This window comes from Amblyomma mixtum, chromosome 4 (assembly GCF_055824585.1).
Source record: "Amblyomma mixtum isolate Tamu chromosome 4, ASM5582458v1, whole genome shotgun sequence".
Lineage (NCBI taxonomy): Eukaryota > Metazoa > Arthropoda > Arachnida > Ixodida > Ixodidae > Amblyomma > Amblyomma mixtum.
Genome location: NC_143015.1, coordinates 95,974,682 through 95,999,051, shown reverse-complemented (window position 1 = coordinate 95,999,051; position 24,370 = coordinate 95,974,682). Strand labels below are relative to the sequence as shown.

Genomic DNA, 24,370 nt, shown 5'->3' with positions numbered 1-24,370 from the left:
TGTATGCCATTCTCGGTAAGGTTGCTGTCGCATGCTTCGCGGAACGCATTCCAGTCCGTTATTTTTGCCGCGCCCAACTGGCGTCTCAGCCTGTCTGAGGTTACTTGCGCCTTGAGTATGTAGTGGTCGCTGCCTAAATTTTCCAATAGGTTCTCCCATTTTGTTTGTCCGAGTCCTCTTACGAATGTGAGGTCGGGGCAGGTGCCGATGCTGACGCTATTTCCAATTCTGGTAGGGATTGCTGGGTCCGTGAGTAGGTTGCAGTTTATTTATTTATTTATTATCAATACCTCAAATGCCCCAGGAATGGGGTATTACATGAGGGATGGGATGAATGTGTCACTAATGGAAGATTGGATGGCAGCCTTGAAGTGCAGTGGATCGGAGTGGTGCACGGAGTCGAATGGCAGGCCGTTCCAGTCTCGAGCAGGTTATCTGAAGTTATCTGCAAGCTCGTCTAGCGTTTTGCCTTTAATGGTGGCCTTTTGGTACCCCCAGCTCTTGTCCATGGCGTTGAAATCCCCCAAGATGATTAGCGTGTTGTTTTTCGCTAGTCCGTGGACACCGTGAAAAAGTTCAAAAAATTTTGCTTTTCTTTGCTTCGGGGGGCTGTACACGTTGACGATGAATACACTTCCCCCTTTCCTTTTCTTTTTCGGTACGATCTCTACAATCACATGCTCAATGTCAGTGTCGGGTATGCTGTCGTGATTGATGGCTATGACTGCCTTGCTCACTAAGATGGCTGTCTTTCCCGTCATGTGGCTGTCGTAGCATGTGTATCCCGTGAGAGTGGGTGTCGCGCCCGTTTCTTGAAGTGCGATAACGTCAGGTGGTGTTAGCTGCGTCTGAATGAATTGTTTGATGAGGCCTTGTTTCTTGCGATAGCCTCTGCAGTTCCATTGCCATATGTCTAAGATGTCTTGTTTGCTGTGGTTCGTGTTAGCCATGATTTAGGTTCTTGAGCTTGTGCAATTGCCCGTTCCCTGGGATGTAGATGGATTGGCGAGAGCTGCTAACGCAGGACGGTTGTAGGCCTTTTCCTTAATGTTCTCTGTGTGTTTTTGTTTGCGGAAGGCACTCCGTAGCTCTGCTAGTTGTCCTTGTACCTGATGCATCGTCTGTTGCAACCGAGCTGCAACAGCTGTGCGCATGCGCCGTGTCGAGTGAGGGGAGATGGTAGTGGAGATGGGGAGAGGTGTGGCAGCTGCATAAGTAGGCGGCTCGGCGGAGCTCTCGCGTCACTCCAGGTTACACCACAGCTAAGCCACAACCAGTTCTTTGTTGTGAAGGTCTTCTTAGACACCGCAATGAAACCTGAAATCTGTCCGACGGCTTCATCGTGTGAACCAGTATTCGTGGCCTCATAGCATCAGTAAATGACGTCACCCACTGGAGATCCACGACGCAGTGAACGTGTTAACATAGCCACCCCGCATAAAAATCGGACAAGGCAACGAGAAGAACATGGCTGGTGAATTGAACATGTTTTAGGATTAGGTTTTACAATCAAACACTACTGAGAGATTCTAATATGTACTCTCAGTAACGTTGGTAAGTCAATACAGCTCCTGCTTTCCAGCGCTATTCTTCCAATCATACACGGCGCATTACAAAAGGCGAGAATTTTGGCGAAGCATTCGCAAATGCTTATTTGCAAAAGGAAAAGATAAACGATCTCAGCGGAGAACTTAAGACCTAGGCGTGCAGACGCCCACAGACGTAACACGAATGACGGAAAGCGTGGCCTGGACTGCCGTCAGCGACATGAAGCGATAGCCATCGGGTGCGAGATAATGCTCCCAGAATGTTTGCGGTGTCTGACGATAGGAGGTGCTATTCGCGGCAGCTTAGCGGGCAATTCCTGGTTGCCGCGATAAGAAAACTGGAAAGAGTGTTGCCGGGGCCGTGGAGGCCGAACCGGCAAGCAAAAAACGCGTAAACGCCCCCGTGACGAGCGCGCTGTCCACGCGGCGATCAGGCGCAAGCGGAAAAGTAGTAAAAGCGAGCTGCGCGCCACCTGTCGTCAACCACCGCAAACATACCGAGAGCATTGTCTCGCACCAATGACTATCGCTTCGTGGCGCTGACGGCAGTCCAGGCCACGCTTTCCGTGTTTCGTGTTAAGTCTGTGGGCGTCTGTACTTGAAAATTTCAAGCAGCCCAGAAAGGTTAAATGTGAATTTGAAAAAGTCATTCGGCAAGCAGAGAAAAGTATCAAAAAGTTAACATCAAACTCTTCTAATGCAGACATTAGACTGCAGTCTTATAAAGGGACAGCCATTGCAGCATCACTATTTATGGAGTCACTTAGCAGTTTTATTTTTCTTGCCCTCGCTTTGAGAACGACATGCACTAAGACATAATTGAGCTCATTCTAATGCTGGCTTGGTGTGTCGCTGCATACAGTGTCACGCGTTAGCGTATGTGTTTGTCCGCGTTTTTTCTCTTAGAGATACGATTTTGCAGATCTATAATAGAAGAGCGCATGAACACATATAATTAAACAAAAACCAGCCGTAATCTAAATGTCAAGCTTTTTCAAAACATGAGCGTTTCGTGGAAACTTCCATAAACATAGCTGCACACTTGAAGTAACCCCAACAAGTGCTTTTCATGCAGTTCTTGCAGCTGAAACATTCGCTGATTGTTTAGGGTGCCTTTAAGGCACGCATATGAAAAAGTCCAGGTTAGAGCTTAAAACTGAGGAAAGCTGTTAACTACAGGCCGTACAGAACAGTCCCAAATTGATGAAATCTCTGATTTTCCGTGCGGCCTTTTAAGACCCATCGCAAGTCAGGCTTGCAGCATCGCGTCACCGCTGCCCCTAAGCGTCCAGTGACTGTGTTTCGCCACCTTCTTTTCAGTATCTCATTTTCCGTCGTACCCACCTTTAGGATTTGCCTTTTTTGCCCCTCCTCTCTCTAATGAACCATGTACCCTGAGGGAAAATAAATAAATAAATAAATAAAACAAATATACAGCCGGAATGAATGCGCTAGTTTAGGATAACAGCTCTAAGTAGACAGAGCTCAATGAGGTCACCCAGTAGCCCAAATTGAAATCCCCGCTCGATCCTAAGTGAATCGGAGAATTAAAGAGAATTACTAAACAATCTTGACATATGCTTACTATGGGTTCTCATCTTTACGCGAGAGGCGTTACCGATGTGACACGCTATGTCTACAGGCAGTTTAACCTTTCTCCTAACTACGTACATCGAAGAAGTAATTTTTGGTTACAACGTGAGCCTCGAAACTCGAACTATAAATAAGGTACTACGGCCGCAGCGTTGGAAATTAAGTCTTAAAATAATAATAAGAAAATTAAGGGCGGCATGAGAAAAACAGCTCGTAACGACATAGCGCACCGAATAAGTGAAAGTACAACGAAGGAGTAAAACTGCCTTATTTTTGTCTAGTTTCGCTTATGTAGGCTACATCCGAACCCCTGTGAAACTGATGCAGTTCTCAAGAGGGTCCCTTGCGGCAGCAGTCTAACTTGGAAGGCCGTTGCAAAACTTCCAGACGTCGCATCAGCATTCGACCGACGGAGTACTTAGGAGTGCACGTGGAGACACCTTTGGTGCCTAAAAAAAAAGAGCTGCAGTGTGGGTATGGTACAGTTTGATACATGAGGCAATGGGCATGGGCACATGAGTTCACGAGAGTAAAAGAAACAGTATGCTCCCTTACAGCAGCGGACTGGATCCAAGAAAGTTTACAGGCAACAAGGACCGGCACAGAGTAATGCGGGCAGACAAGTTTACGAAATCTGGAGGATTGGCGGTAGCTCATCTAAAGTAGGGTTATTTGGAGATAGATGGGACAAGCCTCCATGCCGCGAAGATGTATGCGGGATGATGATGATTACGAGGTTGTCATCCTATTTGTCAGCACGGGTAATTATCCAAGAAGGCACAAAGTACCAAAGTGACGTCAGGAAGATGGAAGAACACTCTTAGGAAGCGGTGCCAGAACTTTCAGCATCGGATCCCCTTCGTGCAAGCCAGAGTAATCAGCGTTCAAGGACAGCTCCGGGTATTTTTCGAGATTAAGCAGTTATAATAAAACTTAAACCGTAGTCTTGTTCTCGGTTTTGAATACTTGCACTGAGTTTGTGAGCAACGCGACATTTGATTCCGACGTAAAATGATTTTAAATTCTCTCGTATCGGCAGCCTCAAGTAAGACAATTTTCACGGGCAAAACTGCATTTTCGCAGTCATAGACATTTTTCCTCACGTAGACACCCACACCTCGATTCACACGCAGAATTTTATGCGTGCATCAGCTATTCTCAAGCCTTTATGAAAGGACTCCTCGTTTTCAGTCGCTACTTCAGGCTTTAAACGTGCTTATGAGCGTTTCTGTACTACTGATGGTGACATCATCGTAACGTGATACGAAGCATCGCCCCTAACCACGGACTGCGCTTTGATTTAGTTTTTAGACGATAACACGCGGCAATTTGAAATTTGTTTTGTTGCAGCGGAGAGAAGGTGCTGTAAGGAATGTGATGTTGCATCAACTGAAACAATTTGAAAAGTTCCCGAGGATGGCTTTTAACATAACACGCTCGAGAGACTTCAGTTGATCAGGGCAAATTCGCAACACAAAGAAAACACTGACCGGACGGGAAAGCGCCAAGTGTTTACGTTGTCAAAAGTAGTCAGCCGTTCGAGAGGGTCGTTCAGGCTTCCCAACCGCGGCCATTGGCCGTCGTGTCTTAGCAGATAAGGGGATTCTTTCGCTCAAAGAGTCGGTTAGCATTACTGCATGCTTTATCTCATCTATACCCCTCGCTTACAGAGCGGTCGTGGCGGTCCGATCGTTCCGCTTAAAAGGAAAGATCTTTCCTTCTCATTCTTCAGAAACTGAGCAGCTATGGATATCTGGCATCTTGTGGTTTCTTTTCTGACATGGACATCGAATTTGGATACTTCGCTGGAACACATCAGTAAGACGGATGAAGCGGACCTCGTAGGTCCAAAGCTCTGGGCTATTCTTGTGGCTGGCTCCAATACGTACGACAACTACCGGCACCAAGCGGACGTCTGCCACGCGTACCAGGTACTGAAAAACCATAGGCAAGTTGCAAGTGCTAGGAGGCGCCCAGTCTTTCGGACCTCTGGCGCCATCTGGGGAGTAGCTGCTCAAATGCGGCAGGATTACTCCCGCAGTCAACTGCTCGCGCTGCGTGTTTGACACCCAGTGATGGCGGCAAACAACGTGCCGATATTTATTTTAGCCGGGTTTCGGGAGCTACACGACCTTGACAGCTTTTTTCGTGGAAAGAATTTGCAGAAAGGAAGACTTCTATTTGAAGCGGGGCACGTCTACGAGGTGAGGGAACTGCTCGACCCGCACGGATCGGAGGTGACAGCTAGGTGCATTCCGCAGACGAAAATCAACGCACCGGCGAGATGCGTGAAACTCAGCGTAAGTACCTTCGTTTTGCCGTGTGGACGCATGGAATTATAGGTGACATAATGCTTGCAGATCGACGGCAGAAGACGAATCTTCGCGGGGAGCTGCGATTGCCGTGCTGGCATCGCAGGGAAGTGCAAGCACGCCGCGGCAGTTGCCCTGTACATACAAGACGGCAAATGCGACTCGAAAACCTCTCATCCACGATCGTGGGGCGTACCGGCGTCTCGTAAGGCATACCCGAGGCACTCTAACGTTGCTGTCCCCAAAAAAGAAAAAGGTGAGGAACTTACCAGCTGTGTTTACTCTGGAAAAATATTTTCGCTCAAGTTGCTGAAAGTTCGAGTCTTTTTATGTTGCGATTTTTCAGTGCGTGCAAAGGAGGTTCCACTGAACCATGTCACACAATATTTCGGTGACCTCAACTGCCCCTTAATTGATATGTTGAGCGCAGAAGAGTCTATGCCAGCTGAGCCCGCTACAACCCCTCCTCATAGCTCTCCGCAAGCCCTGGTGCTTTTTGAATGGGAGAGGATCGAGAAAGAGTTCCACAGCTTTACTGTCATGCTGTGTGGAAACAAAATACTTCTTAAACGAGTTAACTTCCTAGAGAGGTTTGTATCCTAGTGTACAGTACTTAAGTATTCGTATTTTTTCGTCTCTAAGAGAACCTAACTAAAAACAAAGATGTAGTAACTGCTATTGTGTCTGGCTCGCTATGCCCGCCCCCCCCCTCCCCTCAAAGGCTGTCAGGCCCGGAGCGACGAATTTATGAACGCTACGTCGCTGTTTCGCCTGAAGATGTACCTGACCTGTCAGCTAGGACGGCGCTTGATCGTAGTCTTTGGGCTAATGAAAGGTTTCCGAGAATTACTGCTACCAAGGTACAGAGAAGTATCTTGCAGCTTGATCAATTTTCTGACCCTGACACTGATTACGCTAAAACAGACGTGGTCTTATCCCTGCCTTTTGTCTTCTGCAGGCACACAGGATTCTGACCTGCTGTAAAAGCCTCTCCGAGCGTGCAAAGAGCATTGTTACCGAGGTGCCGTACAATGGCTACCAGGTGCAGTATGGGCTGTTAAAGGAGCCATCAGCCCGTAAGGCGTTTGAAAAGAAGCTCAACGTGAATGTCGCCCAATTCGGCCTGGTAGTTTGTCCTGGAGAGCCGTGGCTTGCGTGCTCCCCCGACGGCATTTTCAGGTAATCACTTTTATCGGGTTGTTCTTCCAAATAGAAAGTTTATCTTTCAGGGATGAAGACGGCAGCGCAGTGCTACTTGAAATCAAGTGTCCATTCTCAAGAAGACAGCAGAGCTTGACCAAGAGACCCCTGCTGAAATACCTGTGCGGTGAAGACATTCTGGATTTAAGACGCAGCCATTCGTACTTCACACAAATACAAATCTGCTTGCATGTGCTAGGCTTGCAGCGCTGCTACTTTTATGTACACACAGAAGTGGACTCACTCACAATCCAAGTAAAAAGAAATGATGAGTTCCTGTCGTCTGCTGTGCCCAAACTGCGAAACTTTTATTTTGAGCACTTTCTCAGGGCATTGCATGAATGTACAGACATGTGATGTTTATTTATTTTAATATTGTTCGTGTAGAGGCAATATCCTTTTACAAGTGTCGCCACCCCATCACCAACAGAGACCAGAAAACAGTGCCTGTTAATGAGAACTGCTTTATTTAATTTCTACACTTTTCATACAGTGACATGTAAAGCCTCATATATGTCGCAGTAAGGGCAGTCATTTTGACCCTTCTTGTGTATATAAAAAACGTGCAATAAATTTTTTCCCTTTTCAGCCTCATTATTTCGGTAGCTTGGAAAAAATGGGCGCCTTCAGGTTTGTTAGTACTGCTAGTACATGAAGAATCTCATCAGCATAACCAGTCAGCTCATGTGGTATCCTGCGTGTAATGATATCAAAAATTTTCAGCCTCTGAATCACTCTTTCCACATGAATGCGCACGGAGGCAGTTTCATATGTGGCATCCACCTCAGACTCCGTGAATTGTGGACTGGTAGCAAAAGGTGGCATCACCAACGTTGCATCCTGCGAACCAACACCTGTTTTTATGCCTGGAAATCCTTTATCGGCTAAGACGAGATCTCCTGGTTCAAGAAGAGACAAAAAACCTGATTCAACTGTTAGAGTAGTATCACTAGTTCTACCTCCAAACCCCTTTGAAAGAAAAGTTATAAGGCCGTTCGGAGCTATTCCAACAAGGTACTTGATGGTGTGCCTTCCTTTGTAGTCTGAATACCACAGGTTTTGTTTTTCAATTCCTGGAGGCACTTCAGTTTCAAGTTCAGTGCAATCTATAACAACTCTGCATTTTGGATAGTGTACTTTGAAGCATGGAGGTAATGTGGCCAGAACGGCTCTTTGCGATGGCCAGTATAACCATTTCCTTGTTGCAGCATGGATGTTTACAAGTAGACCCTTGAAGATGCGAGAGGCCGTTGTTTTGTGGACGCCAAAGAGAACAGCGAGAACAGAAAATGGCAGCCCATGTTTCAGTTTGATCAGAAATAACAGAATCTTGTTCTCAATGGATAACTCATTCAACTTTCTTGGAGCAGGTGGCAGTATGCTTAAAAGCAGAGCAAATAATGAAACATTAATCGCTGTCAGCGCATGAAAGGCGTTTTCATCGTGTTGAAGAGATCTGAACCCCGCGAAGAAAGGCTCTTTGCACGCTGGTCCAGTGCTTTTGTCTGAAAAGCCTGGACTGCATGAGCTGCCCAAGCTTGTGCTGCACACTTCTTTGTGACTTATGTAAGATGAAGCATTTCCATCGCACAACTCTGATATAAATGTGAAGTTCACGCTGAAAGTAACATTGCCGTCTTCAGTCATTGTTGAGGCCTGAAACCAGCATTTTAAAATTAGCTTAGCACACCAGTCAAATTAAATGCAATGAAAAGCACAAATTACATGCAGTAAACTTTTGCTTACATCCACACGATGTGTGTCATCTGCAGACTGGCCGCCGAAGGAGGCCACTACGTTGTGACTGTAAGGCGGGCAGTCTGAAATCTGTGGTTCGGGGCTTGAGACACACCCTGTTTGTTGACTGTCATAACTGGATATCTGTCGCTCCTCCTGCATCTTTTGATTCTGGCGCTTTCTTTTTCTGGCAGAAATAAATAAATAAATAAGGACCTCGTCGCTTTGCATTTGTGGGGTAGTCATAGCCAAACAATATTGGTTCACTAAAGCACCGCGATCACGCAACCAAATCAACTGTCAATGCACAAAATGAGGTGGCATTAGCCACAATACGTCAAGCTGAGGGCAAATTCAAAAAATGTATGCTCTACCTCGTATAGCGGTCGCTTGACAGAGGCCCACTCGTCGCTTTATATGCAGCGGGAAATATCGACGGGTGGTAAGCAGGGTGGCCTTCTTCATTAGATTTAACACCACCGACGAAATGTTTGCTGCATATCCTGCTATGCACTGCAGGTCTCCAGTTGCTGCCGTCATCGCTGTAAAAGCAACACATTCATCGCTAACGCACTTCGCATATCGCCGGAACATAAAACAGCTTACTTCTGCCGTCGGACGAGCGCGATCCAGCGGTGACGCCGTTCTATTTCATACGGTCGGCTCGGAAACCTATAAAACTTCGTTCCTGGTGAGTTGGTGTACGTGCTGTTACAGCCCACGACGCAGCAATTCGTGTTGCATTTCGGCATTTTTCTGAAAAGGCAACAACTACGCGCGAAACAGAGACCAAACAGGCTTTCCGAACGCCAGCGGGCCGATCGTATCCTTCCGAGTCTGCGCTCGCCGCCGTGAGGGGCGCCCTAGTCGGCGCGGGAACGACGTTCGCTACGAGCCTATGGTGTCTCCGAGAAGCGCATAGTTGTCATGATGTACGACGACATCGCAGAGAACGAAGAGAACCCAACAAAGAAGGTAATAGTCAATCATCCAGACGGACCAGACGTATTCAACGGAGTTCCTAAAGACTACACGGGAAACCTAGTGACAGCCCAAAACTTCCTGGAGATTCTTCAGGGTAAGGGAATCAACGGCGGTAGCAACAAAGTTATAGCCAGTGGATCGAAAGACCACATTTTCGTCTACTTCTCGGGCCACGGGTCGAAGGGTTTAGTGACTTTCCCGAAAGACGGAGCTCTGTTCGCGACGGACTTCATCCAAGCGATAAAAAGAATGCATGCGGATAAGAAGTACGCAAAGATGGTCATCTACATGGAAGCATGCAAATCCGGATCTATGTTTCAAAATCTCCTTCCCAAAGATATCGACGTCTATGCGACGACGGCAGCCAATCCAAATGAGCCTTCATACGCTTGTTATTGGGACGAATACAGAGATGCGTATTTGGGAAACGAGTACAGCACTAACTGGATGGAAGATTCAGACGCGCAGGATCTGCGGAAGAGAACCCTTCTCGAGCAGTACCGGTTTGTCAAAGCAGAAACTGAAGGCAGCCACGTCATGCTGTACGGCGATTACGTGATGGGAGATCTAAAAATCAGTAAGTTTATGGGGGACAAGAAAATGAAACCGTTCCTTCCTCCGAAGCGACCATGCTCACCTACATCGGACTCTGATGTGCCCGTCGCGGTCCTGAGGCAGAAAATGGCGGCTGCCACAGATCCGGTGAAATGGAAGTCTCTGGAGGAAAAACTCAACCGGACCCTCGACAGAAGGCATTTCGTGAAGACGAAAATTGCAAAGATTGCCGCGTATGTTGCTCAGGAGAGCGCAAATGTGACCGAGTCACTCCTGTCTGCCGATACACTTCTGACCGACTTTGACTGCTACAAAGGTGCTGTGCTATACTTCAACGATCGGTGCTTCAGCATTTCTGAAAACACCTACGTGCTCGAGCACCTCCATGTTTTGGCCAATGCGTGCGAGATTGGGTTCACACTCTCAGAGCTCAAGAAAGCCATGGACAAAGCGTGCACGCATGACACCGTTACTGGCATAGTTTAAATGGCAGCTGCATGTGTTTCTTTAAATTGTATCCGGCTGTTCCGAGCGAGGAATGCCGTAGAGTGTACCGGAAGGATAGGGAAAAATTTTGTTTAACAATTTTAACCTCATGCGCTTGTGAAAGATGCAACTGTGTGGTGCCGAACGTTCTTAATATAGTTTACTTCTAATTCCTCGTTTTCATGAATTTGGTCGCCTAGATTTTGTGACTCGGAGTGATTTGAGCGTTTTCGTTTGTCATTATGGCTATTACAGCATTTTAAAAAATTTCTTCTTATTCCTGTTTTCATCTTAGAGAAAGCGGTCTTGAACTTTCGGAATGGGTTTATGGACCGACAAATCAGGTTTTATTGCAGAGTGATAATTTAACGTTTGATGTAGCGAATATTTAGACATAAGTGGCGGATTACCTTCAATCATATATAATCGATCTTCATGAACTCCGTAATGGTGCTCGACAGCTCTAATACTGAATATTTTGAATGTCTGCCTGCTGAAGGCGGCACTAAACGCATAGATGCCGGCAGCTTAGGCCACCTGTGACAGCTTCGCGAGGATCATGGCATCGGTGAAATATATAAAGAGCTTATGGTTGAATTTAGTAGGTCACATTTTGCCGTTTTTTTCCGACGGCAGTGTTTATGAGACTTATGAAGCAGACCTATATGCGGTATTGTAGGCATTCGTTTCTACTATGGTTAACCTGAATAACGAAACTTTTAAACACAACTGGCACGCCTCATTACCGCAGAAGAGCAATATGCAAGTTGGTTATAAAGCCCTCACGCAGCCGTGTTATGAGCATTGTCAACTCAGTAATGAACGCTTTTACGAGTTGCAGCCTTTTAAATTTTTAGTAATTCCATGCGCAGAAAAAGTCCGATTTTTGAGGCTGTAGATGTACCATTTCATTGGAAATTAATTATTTTACCAATAATTAGTAATTTGACCGACAATTATTTAATTGATCGATTATTAATCAACCAATAATTATTCAATTAATCAACGATTAATCAATTGGTCGATAATTAATCAATCAATCATAATCAATCAATTAATCAACTGATCAACGCGGTTGCCATGACGTTGCGTGACGTCACTGTGACGCCAGAGGAGCCGCTGCGCTAACGTAGTTGCCATGTAGAGGAACGATGTCATGCACGCCTTCATGGAACGTGGTCACCGTGACGTCAGAGGCAAAGAGAGGCAAAGAGGATCAAAGAGAGGCAAAGAGAGGCAAAGTGAATCAAAAAGAATCAAAAAGAATCAAAGAGAGGCAAAGAGGGGTAAAGAGCGGCGACGAGTGCCGAGGAGGCGTCAATGCGGGGAGCCGCAGTGATCTGTAATTTTTCCGTTTGTACTCCATACAAACCAGCTGACCCTATTAGGGGTGGAGTTATCTTCGAGGCTTCGTTTGCCCACGATGAACTAAACGTGCTGATGCGACATGCAGTGTAAGGTCACGAAGAATGCTTGAGTTAAGCGCACGTAAACACGCAGGTGCTGTTAAAAAGCTCTGTATTGTGCACCATGCGCAAAAATTTCATCACCACGTCCACTCTAGCCGTCCAGAACATTAGAAAGAGGCGGGCGGCAGTCAGAATCAGTAGCGCGTGTGGCTAATCCGCATTGACGCCCGCATTGACCACAGAGTTTCTAAACATTACGTATAGAGGTAAAGCTAGTAGCACCGTGTAAGCGAGTCACTTAAACGCCACATCATCCCTTACAGGGATGCCGGGAAGATGAGGTTTCGCGTTTGGTTTTTCTAGTGTTTGACCGAGAAGTTGCATTGTACCTCGAAGTTTGTAGTTGCGTCGACTAAGTTATTTCAGTACAGTGTTTTTAAATTCTTTAATAGAATATAATGCAGGTGAAAGTTCGTTGTTAGGCTCGTACAGAAACTCGCAGCATTTCTTCGAGATTTGCCTTGATAAGAGTCGTGGTTTTGCGTTTAAATCCATATTTTATGGCCTACCCTTACAAAAATTTTTTTATTCAGTCTACAGAGTGTTTGTAGACTTCTGCTTATGAAGTCTACAGGCTCTATATAGAAAAATCCTAGATAACAGTCTACAGGCAATAGAAATGCTATAGACAGTCTAAAGACAGTCTATAGATTTATGGCCATACACTTTTAGTAGACTTTTGTCGGCAGACAGTCTATAGACTATGAATGGACAAAAAGAAATATATATAAGAGGGCAATAGAGTCCATAAAAAGTCTATATACTCTCTATAGATCTTGTTATAAGGGTAGAGCAGCCAAGCCATGTAAGAGCGAATCAAAACTGCGCGAAGACGACGGGACAAAAGAAAGGCACGAATACACACACGCAAAGCGCAGTGTGTGTGTATTCGTGCCTCTCTTTTGTCCCGTCGTCTTCGCGCAGTTTTGTTTCGCTCTAACCATGAACCGACTAGCCCAACATCATGTCTTACTTCGAAGCCATGTAAGAAACATAGTCTTCCCCGCATTCCTGAGCCTCTCCACGGCGGATGAAGTGTAGCGCCGACAGCTTTTCCGTTAGGCATTGTTTAAGGGGGTTTAACGTCCTAAAGCGACTCAGGCTATGAGGGAAGCCGTAGTGGAGGGCTCCGTAAATTTCGACCACCTGGGGTTCGTCAACGTGCACTGACATCGCACAGTACACGGGCCTCTGGAATTTCGCCTCAATCAAAATTCGACCGCTGCGGAAGGCATCGAACCCCCCTCTTTTGGGTCAGCAGCCGAGCTCCATAACCACTGAGCCATCGCGGCAGCTCTTTCCGTCTAGTTGCATTAAGAAACTTTATGGTTGAACCTTCCAGCGGGAGCCCGACGAACATATCTAGCTCTGCTAGATCGGCGACGAACATAATTTTTGGCAGCCGGCTGCACGGCGGACGCCTGCCTCACTGCGCATGCAGTAATTTCGCCTCCAAATAGTTCCATGTGCGTCGGCGTCTGCTCATCTCAGACCGGGTGCTGCAGTGTTCTGACCGCACTCACAATATTCCCTCCACCAGCATGGATGATTTCAAAATGCAATGAATGGGCATAAGTTTGAGTGCATGGGTACAACGCAGAAGCTCGGTGTGCATCCTATGGAGCACCGGTCAGATTGCTGAATCAAGTGACTAAGAGAATAATTCGGTTTGGTTTATGAGGGCTAAACGCCGCAAAGCGGCTCTGGCTATGAAGCACGCCCTAGTGAAGGGCTCCGGAAATTTCGACCACCTCCGATTCTTCAACGTGCACTGACATCGCACAGAACACGGGCCTCTGGAATTTCGCCTCTATCGAAATTCGACCGCTGCGGCCGGGATCGAACCAGCATCTTTCGGGTCAGCAGCCGAGTTCCGCAACCACTGAGCCATCGCGGCGGCTTAAGAGAATAATTCAGTAGTAACAGCAGCGAAAAGTTAGAGGCCTTTTAGATTTGTGGCTCCTATTCGTCGTAAGCCCGCCGTGGTGGCTCAGTGGTTACGGCGCTCGGCTGCTGGCCCGAAAGACGCGGGTTCGATCCCGGTCGCGGCGGCTGAATTTCGATGAAGGCAAAATTGTAGAGGCCCGTGTACTGTGCGATGTCAGTGCAGGTTAAAGAACCCCAGGAGGTCGAAACTTCCGGAGCCCTTCACTACGGCGTCTCTCATAGCGTGAGTTGCTTTAGGACGTTAAACCCCAATAAACCAAACCTATTCGTGGAAAGAGATGGGTTATTATGATCAGCTCTTCCCGGGGAGCATTGTCTGTGGACAAAGGGTGCCATGAAGTTATAGTTCTTAGTGCTGCATTGCGCCGACCATTGTTCCGGATTTGGAAAACTATACACTTCCTTGTGCAGAAATCACGGGCTTTCCCGCGCTCAAAGGCCGTATGCTATCACCGGGCACGAGCCGCGCGACTGCCTAGCACAATGAAAGTTGTGTCCACGGGCACTCTCTGTGAGGGTGCTGTTGACATTTTTGCTCCGACGTCGACTCTCGTGAGGCACGAAAACAACCTTTCCACGCAGAAACAAACTGCGCAGAGCGGTTTTTGGCGGCCGCGAATTTTTGACGAACTGTAGCAGCGCGCAATTTTGGAGTAGCGCTGGCCTGCTGTTTTAACGGCAGACACTGATTTCGAAACTGTCCTTTAGTTTTTCGTTGGCGGCTTCAACTAGCACAATCATTTATAGAAATACACCAAGTATGTCCTAAAGAATGTGTTTGTCTTTTCAGTACGCGCGTCAAATTTCTTACAAGAGAGAGCTTTTGAGAGCAAACAGTAGTTTGTTCGTCACTTGCCTAAGTGCAGAAAAAAACTGTTACAGAGATAGGAAAAGGTACCAAATGAACAGTATGATACTAACTAAACTAACCTAAATCGACTGAACTTCGGCATTGAAACCGATGTTTTTTTTTTGTCAGGTACCTTGCCTTATATTGTCCCCATTTCGCTTGAGAATGCGAGGCCACCACGGCCAAAAAATCCAAGTACTGTATTAAACAAATAGCTGTGTTTTACATTATCAATCAGCATTCGTTTCTTTCCGGCAGCGGCGCATGTGTTCTGTGCCATAGGCGGCGTTGTTAAGTGCATGTTTGTCGATCGTTTCTACCCGAACGGCATATCGAATTACCGAGAAATGGCGAAACGTGGTTTCCTGGTCGACATCCAACGTGACTGTCCAGTCACGCTCGTTCCAGTGGAGGCCCAGTGTTGACTGCCTACCAGGTTAAGCGCCAGCTGTAGAACGAGCCCGATACATGCACACGTGCCGAACTGAATGTCGACTCCATTCGTTAGGCGGCGTCGGAAAGGGGTAGGCGCAAAGCTAGGCTGATTTTAGAGACCAACCGGACTTTACTGAACGTTGCAGGCAAATTTAGTAGCCGCTATTCATCAAACTGTATTACTCTTTCCTTTTTGTGAGGATTGCTCATTTTGATAAACAATTTTCTGTCAAGGCTGGGTAAAAACATTACCTTTGAATTTTGGGAATACACCGGCTTGAAAACCGATCTAAGCTCAAAGACTTTGTGAGCTCAGTACGAAAGCATGCAGTAGGATGTGTTGGGTGCTATCTAGCTACCGTTTAATATTGGCGGACGCGGGTTGTTGTGGCGCGGCCTTGCATTTTGTACCCATCTTTTCATGGTTTGGTTTGGTTTGGTTTGGTTTATGGGGTTTAACGTCCCAAAGCGACTAAGGCTATGAGAGACGCCGTAATGGAGGGCTCCGGAAATTTCGACCACCTGGGGTTCTTTAACGTGCGCTAACATCGCACGGTATACACGGGCCTCTAGAATTTTTCCTCTAAAGAAATTCATCCGCCGCGGCCGGGATCGAACCCGCGTCTTTCGGTGCAGCTGCCGAGCACCATAACCACTGAGCCACCACGGCGGCCCTTCTTTTCATATGTACTTCTGCGCACGTGGCTGTAATAATGGCCTAAATGTAACCGATGTGAAAGCTTGTGCTTTACGTTTAATTTCTTCTTGCGGTCCCCGCAGTACGCTCCGTATGATGGCGAGTGACCAGAAAAAGCCAAAATGATTGTTTTGCACCAACAGCAAGCTCTAAATATTACGTGGAACAACGTAAAGGTTGCGCGGTTTTATAACGTAATGAGTGTAGTTATGCGTGAATTCTTTTTTTTACCTCCCCGACGAATGGATTCACCATCTATACTCTTGTCATTGCAGAACAAAATTCTAATACATCATCCGTCTCAGACAAAATCGAAACCATTAAAACAATTTCTGTTGCTACACCCAGGTTGTCAATCAGCAGGGCTCGGCCGAATGGGGCAAATGCTTTTACTCTTGGGCATACTCTCTTTGCAGGGGATCTCGACGACACGTCTGATTCTTCCCTTTTTCGGATTGCTGTCGACGATTCACACACAGGATCTGAAGGATTTCACGTACGTGTCACGTAGAACTGCGCGTTAGGATCACTGTCCCCGAGTTGTCTTGCATTTCTGGTCGCTAAATCACCCAAATATATCAGTTTGCTCTAAATTGCCTTCGAATTACTCACCCTTCATTCTTGACTGCCTTCCAGTCGTAGCGAGTACCTGACAACACATGATGATGAGAACGTCCTAATATCAGCTGATTTGAAAAAAAACATGTCTAATATCTCGTCATATTTATTTTGATTATTTGTTTAGTCATAGTGTAGGCCAATACAGGGCTATACAGGAGTGGACTGATAAAATTAAACAGAGAAATCAACACAGAAATTCAGCAGAAATAGCAACAACAATCATTGTACAAAGCAAAATAAACGCAATAAAAGCAACAACACCACCAAATGTCTGAAATAAGGTATAAATTTTGTCTCTTAATACATCGACGGACATGATATTCAAATGTTATGCGGAAGTGAATTTCATGTTATAATCGCAAGCGGAAAGAAAGAATATTTAAGTTTGGTTTGGTTTAGGGGGGTTTAACGTCCCCATAATTTAATGTCAGGCCAATACTCGAATATGGATGCGTATGTTGGGACCCGTTCACAAATATTTTAAAAGACAAGCTAGAACGAGTTCAGAAGCGTGAAGCAAGGTTCGTAACTGGGAATTATAACTTTAAGGTTAGAAGTTCTGAACTTCGGGAAGCTCTTGGTTGGAAGTTATTATCCCACCAAAGAAAAGTTTTTAGAATAAAGTTTTTGTACGACATTTACAATAATAAAACAGGAATTAATAAAAGCCTCTATTTAAGGCAACCTCACTACGTTTCGAGTAGAAGGGACAATACCATGAAAATTAGAGGGTATAACTGCCGGATTAATACATTTAAATATTCATTTTTTCCCAACACAATAAGTGACTGGAACCTGCTGCCTAATGAAGTGTTTCAGAGCGAGAATTTCCAGGCCGCAATTGACCATGCAATATTCTGATTATGCTGCTGTCAGTGTCGGTTCTGCGTCTCGGGTGCAATCAGAATGCTTTTATCTTTCTGTAAGTTCTTAACATTTTTTTGTAACTTTTATTTCTGCTTTGTTCTCTTGTGCTGTATTGAATTTTACTACAATAATGCCCCTACAATAATGCCTCTAAAGGCGCTGTAGGTACCTTGAATAAAATAAAAAAAAACGAATGAGGCTATGAGGGACGCCGTAGTGAAGGGCTCCGGAAATTAGATTTTGAAGCAATGGGTCTAATGTACAATGTATGATTTAATCTGCCTGAACGCTGGAAGAGTGGTTTCAGGTGTTTATTCCTGTCAATGTTTATATAGTTGTGGTAGATAAGGAAAAGAAATTTTATTGATTCCATGCGTTGGCGGAATTCCAAAGTCGGTCTGCGCGTCTGGCTGCCCAGATCAGTTACTCTGTCATGTCGTGAATAGTTCAGTCTATGAAGTTTAGCGTTACAAAGTGACTGAGGCAATGAGGGACGCTGTAGTGGAGGGCTTCAGATAATTTCGATCACCTGTGGTTCTTTAACGTGCACTGACATCGCACAGAACACAGGTCTTAAGCATTTTGTCTCGATCGAAATACGACCAGCGCGGGCGGGATCGAAGCCGCGTCTTTCGGGTCAGCAGCCGAGCAGCACAACCACTGAGTCACCACGGCGGCTAGTATCGTGAAAGCGAAAGTATATTGAATCAGAGAGCCTATTTCTGGATATTTTGTAGTTTATTAATTGCCTATTTTTGGTAATGATTACACGCTTCGGGTAAACTGGGGCCATGGGCAAGAAAAATAAACATTTCCTCTCTGAGAACAGTTGAACCCGCCGAGGTGGCTCAGTGGTAAACGCACCCGTCTACCGAGCCGGAGTACCCGGGTTCGAACCCGACCGCAGCCGCCGCGTTTCGATGGAGGAGAAACGCAAGAGGCGCCCGTGTGCTGTGCGATGTCAGTGCAGGTTAAAGACCCCCAGGTGGTCGAAATTATTCCGGAGACCTCCACTACGGCACCTCTTTCTCTCTTTCTTCTTTCACTCCTACCTTCCTCTCTTCCCTTACGGCGCCGTTCAGGTGCCCGCCGAGATACGTGAGACAGATAATGCGCCATTTCCTTTCCTCAAAAACCAATTTACAATTACAGTTATATAGAACAGTTGGCTACAACTCGCAAATGGGGATGGACGCGAAAATTTGTTGTACTAAAAATTAACGACGCCGCTCCTGCTCCTGCTCATGCGAAGGGCACAAAAAGACGCCGAAAGCCGATACGCAGAGTGTATGTGCAACATATGTGGTGTCTCCCACTTGCGCTAATGAACCAAAAACGCAAATGGGAAAAATTGGTGCGCATTGGCCATATCTCCCTGTGTTCACAGAGGAGAGGTAAGGACACGGGGAGACAATGTGAAGCGTCAGGTACACAAACACCGGTGAACGCTCAGTCCTCGACTTCGCGGCGCCCTCGTACGTGAACAATATGCGGAACCAAGTAACCCAACAACATTAATCTGTTTGACCCCGTTGCATAGCAGATAACTGCTATCTTTCGTTACCGGTGTTCCGTCTGAAGGCGTCACGGGTCTATCGCGTACGCCCATATCCTGGGGCGATTCGCCAGGATTGCTCCAGGCGGCTCAACTGTTAGCTATAAAGCAGCTCAACTTTTTTTTTATTGGGGTTTAACGTCCCACAGCGGCTCAGGCTATGAAAGGCGCCGTAGTGAAGGGCTCCGGAAATTTCGACCACCTGGGGTTCTTTAACGTGCACTGACATCGCACAGTACACGGGCCTCTAGAATTTCGCCTTCATCGAAATTCAGCCGCCGCGGCCGGGATCGAACCCGCGTCTTCGAGTCAACAGCCGAGTGCCGTAACGACTGAGCCACCGCGGCGGGCAAAGCAGTTCAACTGTCTCTTGAACGCTCACTAAGAAAGAAGCCACCTCCCGGTCTTGTCAAATCATGTCCTGGCTCCTATTCCTGCCTTTGGTTGCATTTGTAGTGACCAGTAGTGCTTTGCCAGAGAAATCTAAGTACAAGGACGGCAGTAAAGATGACCAAGCAAGAATCTGGGCTCTTCTTTTGGCTGGTTCTAAGGGCTACGAGAACTATCGGCACCAAGCGGACATCTGCCATGCGTACCAAGTGCTACGCAACCACGGTGTCACCGATGAGCACATCGTTGTCATGATGTACGACGACATCGCTCACAACCCGGAGAATCCGAAACGTGGATCAATATTCAACCACCCTTTCGGACCCGACGTGCACAAGGGAGTTCCTAAGGACTACACAGGAGACTTGGTGACCCCAGAAATCTCCCTTCAAGTACTGCAGGGCAATAAGGTGACTGTCGGCAGTGGCAAAGTTATAGTTAGTGGCCCTAAGGACCATATCTTTGTTGTCTTTTCGGGACACGGAGCTCCTGGTTTAATTCAGTTCCCTGAAGGCCAGTTATTTTTCTCCTTCGATTTGTCTCAAGTACTGAACAGGATGCGCAGCCATCAGAAGTTCGCGAAGATGGTCATTTATATGGGTGCTAGTAATGCTGGATCAATGTTCAATGCTCATAACAACGAACACCCGCAGGTTTATGCCATGACGGCAACAAATCCTTACGACACGTCCTACTCCTGCTACTGGGACGCAAAAATCAATGCGTTCTTGGGCAGCGAATATAGTGTGAACTGGATGCAAGACTCTGACAAAGTAGACCTCAACGGGAAAACTGTTTCTGAACAGTTCATTCTTGTCCAAAGAGAAACCATACACAGTCACGTCAGAACGTACAGTGATATGAAAGTCGCCAACGATTATCTCAGCGCGTTTAAAGGCCATAAGATTGCGCAACCAATCATTCTCCCGGAGGTTGCGTGTGCGCCCACTTCGAACCGCGATGTTCCTCTCACCACTCTGAAGTACAAGCTGGGCAAAGCCGCCGGCCTGAACGCGGAGAGGACTTTGAGGCACAAGTTGCAGGGAATCCTGCGGAAGAGATACTTTCTGGATGCGAAAATGAACCTGATTGCCTTGTATGTAGCTCGAGAGAATGGGAAGTCGCTCCTCTCAGCCATGAAGCCTCTGACAAATATTGACTGCTACGTAAGGGTGGTGCGAGAGTTCAGCAAACTGTGTTTCAACCTCTCTGAGAACCCCTACGCGCTCCATGACCTCCATGTCTTTGTCAACGCATGCGAGTTTAGGTACAAACCAGCGCATATTATAAAGGCAATGAAGGTTGTGTGCACTCAACCTTCTGAAACGGGCATAGTTTAATCGACATGCTTCTTTTTTCGGTTGTACTGGATTTTTGTGCGTGATGCATAACATGTATAATTGATTTTGTAGCGTAGGTATATACATTTGCCTGTAAAACAGGATTGCGCGCGGTGAAATGTTTCTGATTGCACTCTATGTTCGGTTTTGCCTTCGTAGTTTTTTCAGTTTTGAATATGGGTTTTAATATTTCAGCAAGTGATTTTGCTCTGCCTTGCACAAGATATGAGTGAAACTTTTAGCTTATGGCAAAGATGGTTTTAGCATGTGAAAACATACGCTTCCAAATAAACCAGCAACTTCCTATACTTGTTTCTCTCTTCTCGAACTGGGGCAGCCGTCAGAGGTAGTCGTACACGCCAACGCCTGCGCGAAATACCCATGTAAGGCAATCGTTTTGAGTGTGGTAAATGGGAAATGAGCGATGTTTGAAATTATTTATCGAACTTCCTAACATTGCTATGCAGAACTTATAGCTACGAAAGACCAATGATTTTGCCTCAGAAAGACTGGCTGAAAATCGCCATATGCAAAAGGCAATTCAATTGCCTGCGAACACCGCGCTACCACGGTCAACATGTTCAAAAGCAATGACTTTTTTCACACACACATGAAATTAGGGATTGTAATGAGCTACCCGAAAAGTTTACTGCTGCACCTTCTCGTAAATGTAGTTTCTTTAAAGTGAACGAGTTAAATACAAAGCAAAACAAAACAGATTATGCTTTTTTTTGCGCGGAGAGAACTGAAGTGCTATGATCAGCGTATCAGTGTGTTTTTGCGAATGATTTAGCGATTCGGATTATTTGAGTTTAATCTGGGAGATGTTGCGATCAGCAGGAAAAAAAAAAACTTTATCCTGGTCATTTGCGTTACTTCGATGAAGGCCAACTAGTTCGGTAGTCTGGGGCTCCTCCCCAAGTCCATATCCGAACCATATCCGGACGGGCAATCCTGGCGGCACTGCATGCTCATCAACGTGTTCTACGCAACACGAATTCGTGATTTCGCACTGATTCTAATGCAGTAAATATTCCCTGTAGTTTCCAAATTTCCGAAATTTGGCCCGGCCCGCTCCCGAAATTTGGCCATGGCCGATTTGAACTATATTTGATGTCAACTATAAGTGAGCGTGCCCGACACGATGCCGGCCTCCAAATTTGGCCCGGGCCATTGCCAAAATGCCGTAACTCGACCTTCGGCTGTAAGTGTCTACAAACACTGGCCAGTTTTTTCTTCCGGTCTCTGAAATAACGAGGATAAAACGGAGAGTTGAGCTAGTGTGTACATATTGGTGGTAAAAAAAGAGCGCTAAGACAAAGGACAAAGAAAAGAGGACAACAGGACCGGCACTGTCTATCAGCTGAAAGCTTTATTAGAAACAACACGCAACATATACTCCATCTACAACCAAGAGCGCATGGCAACACCAAAAGCCACAGTGATACATCAATCACCGGCATCAAGATACATTAGTTCACAGTCATGAACTTTTACAGAGGGGATGCTCACGCACTAGTCGCTTTTTTTTTTGGATATGAAACACTTCACTGATTTCCCGTGTTAGTTTGTCTTTGTGCTTGTACAGGATCCTAGTTTCATTAAAAATGGGGGTAAATTATTTTTCAGAAGAATCTGGTTGATTATTCTGGGGACAGTTCCTGTACTGCAAGGCCAAGTTTGACGACGGAGCCCCTTTAAAACAAGTGTTGTGGTCTCTTAAGCGAGTGTTCAAGCACCTTCCTGTTCGACCTATATAGGTAAAAAAGACCTATATAGGTCTTCCTGCACGTGAACGGTACTTCATACACAACCCCTTCAGCACAAGGGACAAACCTCAGGTCATGCTTAATCTGGCAACCTTTTTTTGTTTTTCTTCCTTTCTTTTCCTCTTCCCTGGCCCTTCTATCTCCAATGGCGCACAATTTTCCGAGCTTGTTTGGTGCAGAAAAAAGATCATCAATGCCATATATGCTGCCTACTTGCTTCAAACGGTGTGATATTTGGTGAATGTACGGTAGAACAACGAATTTCTTTTTTCTACAATTACTGTTGCTGCGGCTGATGATGATGGCAGTCAAATAATCGTCAGTCTGTACCATATCATTCAAGCGTCGCATGTTCTCATGAGATCCTTGAGAAATGTAACAGACGCCGGAAAAATTTCATTCTATCTTATTACTTCATTATTTGATTAGTGTTACTTTTATTTTGTTATCTTTAACTTTATTTACACAAGACAACATTCACCGTGTGCATACCACGTATGAGTGCCGCTTGTTGCTCTGCCTTAGTTTCTCATCACGATGCTCATCCGACTTCCTGAAGAAACTTGCTGGACTTAAGCCATATCAGAAAAGCATCCTGTTGGGACTGGGAGTCCGAGCCAGGAAACGGTCGAGGCGACGGTGAGTAAAAGGACGTTTATGTACAGTATGTACAAGGGCTTTTACATGATACAAGGGTCAAGAGCACCACGGGCAGGCACACAGAAGAAGGGCGGCCCCGGCGGCGAGCGTAGCTCCGGCGTGATGGCTCCTCTGCTGCCCGTCTGCTGCTCGGGTTCAGCGCGGCTCCGTTTTTATAGCCGCTGGTAACGGTTACGGCAGCCAGCCGTTCAAATCCTCCAATCACTGGCCACCGTTCAAATTAGACCAATGGTCGAGAGCCGGCGAGCGTCGGAGGAGTTCGCAATGACGGAGAGGAGGAGAGGAGGAAGGGTCCGTGTCGGCGCCGCGGCGGCGGGATGAGTCACGCTGCATGTCGCGACTTGTCCGAGAAAGTCTGGGCCTGCTTTGAGCGACGGCGGGCGCGCAGCGCTTGTTTCCAGAGAAGCCAGCAGCGAAATGTGGGCTCCGGCACTACAATCCACATCAGAAGCAAACAAATATGGGATGTTCCTCGAACGAGGACGTTATATGGAAACCAGATCCTTCGTTTCATTTTACCATACAAACTAAACCATCATAGCATAAACAACCTAAACATCTTTACCACCCTCATTAAGGACTTTAAGTTGTTTCATCAATGCCGCACAGTCTTTTTGTTCCTTGCCGAGGAGACCTTTGTCATGTAGGTTCCCCCACTTTGGCGGCATGCTGCTTGATGACCGTTGACCGTTAATTTCTGTCTTCATTTTAATTTGTTTCAGGAGCGCAAGTATTTCTCCTGTGTTTGCTGTTTTGCATGCTACATAATTTCATTCTCTGCGTATGTATGTATGTATGTATGTATGTATGTATGTATGTATGTATGTATGTATGTATGTATGTATGTATGTATGTATGTATGTACGTACGTATGTGTATGTAGGCATGTATGTATGTATGTGTGTATGTATGTATGTATGTATGTATGTATGTATGCATGTATGTATGTATGTATGTATGTATGTATGTATGTATGTATGTATGTATGTATGTATGTACGTACGTACGTACGTACGTACGTACGTACGTACGTATGTATGTATGTATGTATGTATGTATGTACGTACGTACGTACGTACGTACGTATGTATGTATGTATGTATGTATGTATGCATGCATGTATATATGTATGTATGTACGTACGTACGTATGTATGTATGTATGTATGTATGTATGTATGCATGCATGTATATATGTATGTATGTATGTACGTACGTTTGCCTTGAATGTCCCCATATTCTGTCGCTGCCTTTACTGGACTTCGAGCATCTCTCAAGCTACCCTTGCAGCTTTTCGCCCGAGGCCCATTTCCTGTATGTCTGCAAATAAAATTATTTGGCGGTTATAACACAACGG

The 24,370-nt window shown here is 46.0% G+C and overlaps 2 protein-coding genes and 2 pseudogenes across 3 annotated transcripts; 3 read left to right on the top strand and 1 right to left on the bottom strand.

Moving 5' to 3' along the window:
• The first annotated feature begins 5,127 nt into the window (after positions 1 to 5,127).
• On the top strand, positions 5,128 to 6,627 carry LOC149347502 (uncharacterized). Of its 2 annotated transcripts, XM_089585592.1 has the most exons (3): positions 5,128 to 5,440; positions 5,501 to 5,708; positions 6,411 to 6,627. In XM_089585592.1, exons 1-3 carry the CDS (start codon positions 5,216 to 5,218, stop codon positions 6,434 to 6,436), a joined length of 459 nt encoding a protein of 152 aa, XP_089441718.1. In that variant the 5' UTR covers positions 5,128 to 5,215; the 3' UTR covers positions 6,437 to 6,627. The 2 variants fall into 2 exon arrangements, with proteins under 2 accessions (XP_089441718.1, XP_089441717.1); XM_089585591.1 differs by lacking the exon at positions 6,411 to 6,627 and having other exon boundaries at positions 5,501 to 6,085.
• A 619-nt stretch (positions 6,628 to 7,246) lies between these two features.
• On the bottom strand, positions 7,247 to 9,141 carry LOC149347501 (uncharacterized). The gene is made up of 4 exons (XM_089585589.1): positions 8,996 to 9,141; positions 8,764 to 8,931; positions 8,399 to 8,576; positions 7,247 to 8,308 (listed from the first exon to the last, which is right to left on the bottom strand). The coding sequence occupies exons 1-4, from the start codon at positions 9,139 to 9,141 to the stop codon at positions 7,247 to 7,249; spliced, it is 1,554 nt and encodes a 517-aa protein (XP_089441715.1).
• Positions 9,142 to 9,293: 152 nt separating this feature from the next.
• Positions 9,294 to 10,656, top strand: LOC149347500 (legumain pseudogene; annotated as a pseudogene).
• Positions 10,657 to 19,078: 8,422 nt separating this feature from the next.
• LOC149347499 (legumain pseudogene) lies at positions 19,079 to 20,585 on the top strand (annotated as a pseudogene).
• Positions 20,586 to 24,370: the final 3,785 nt, after the last annotated feature.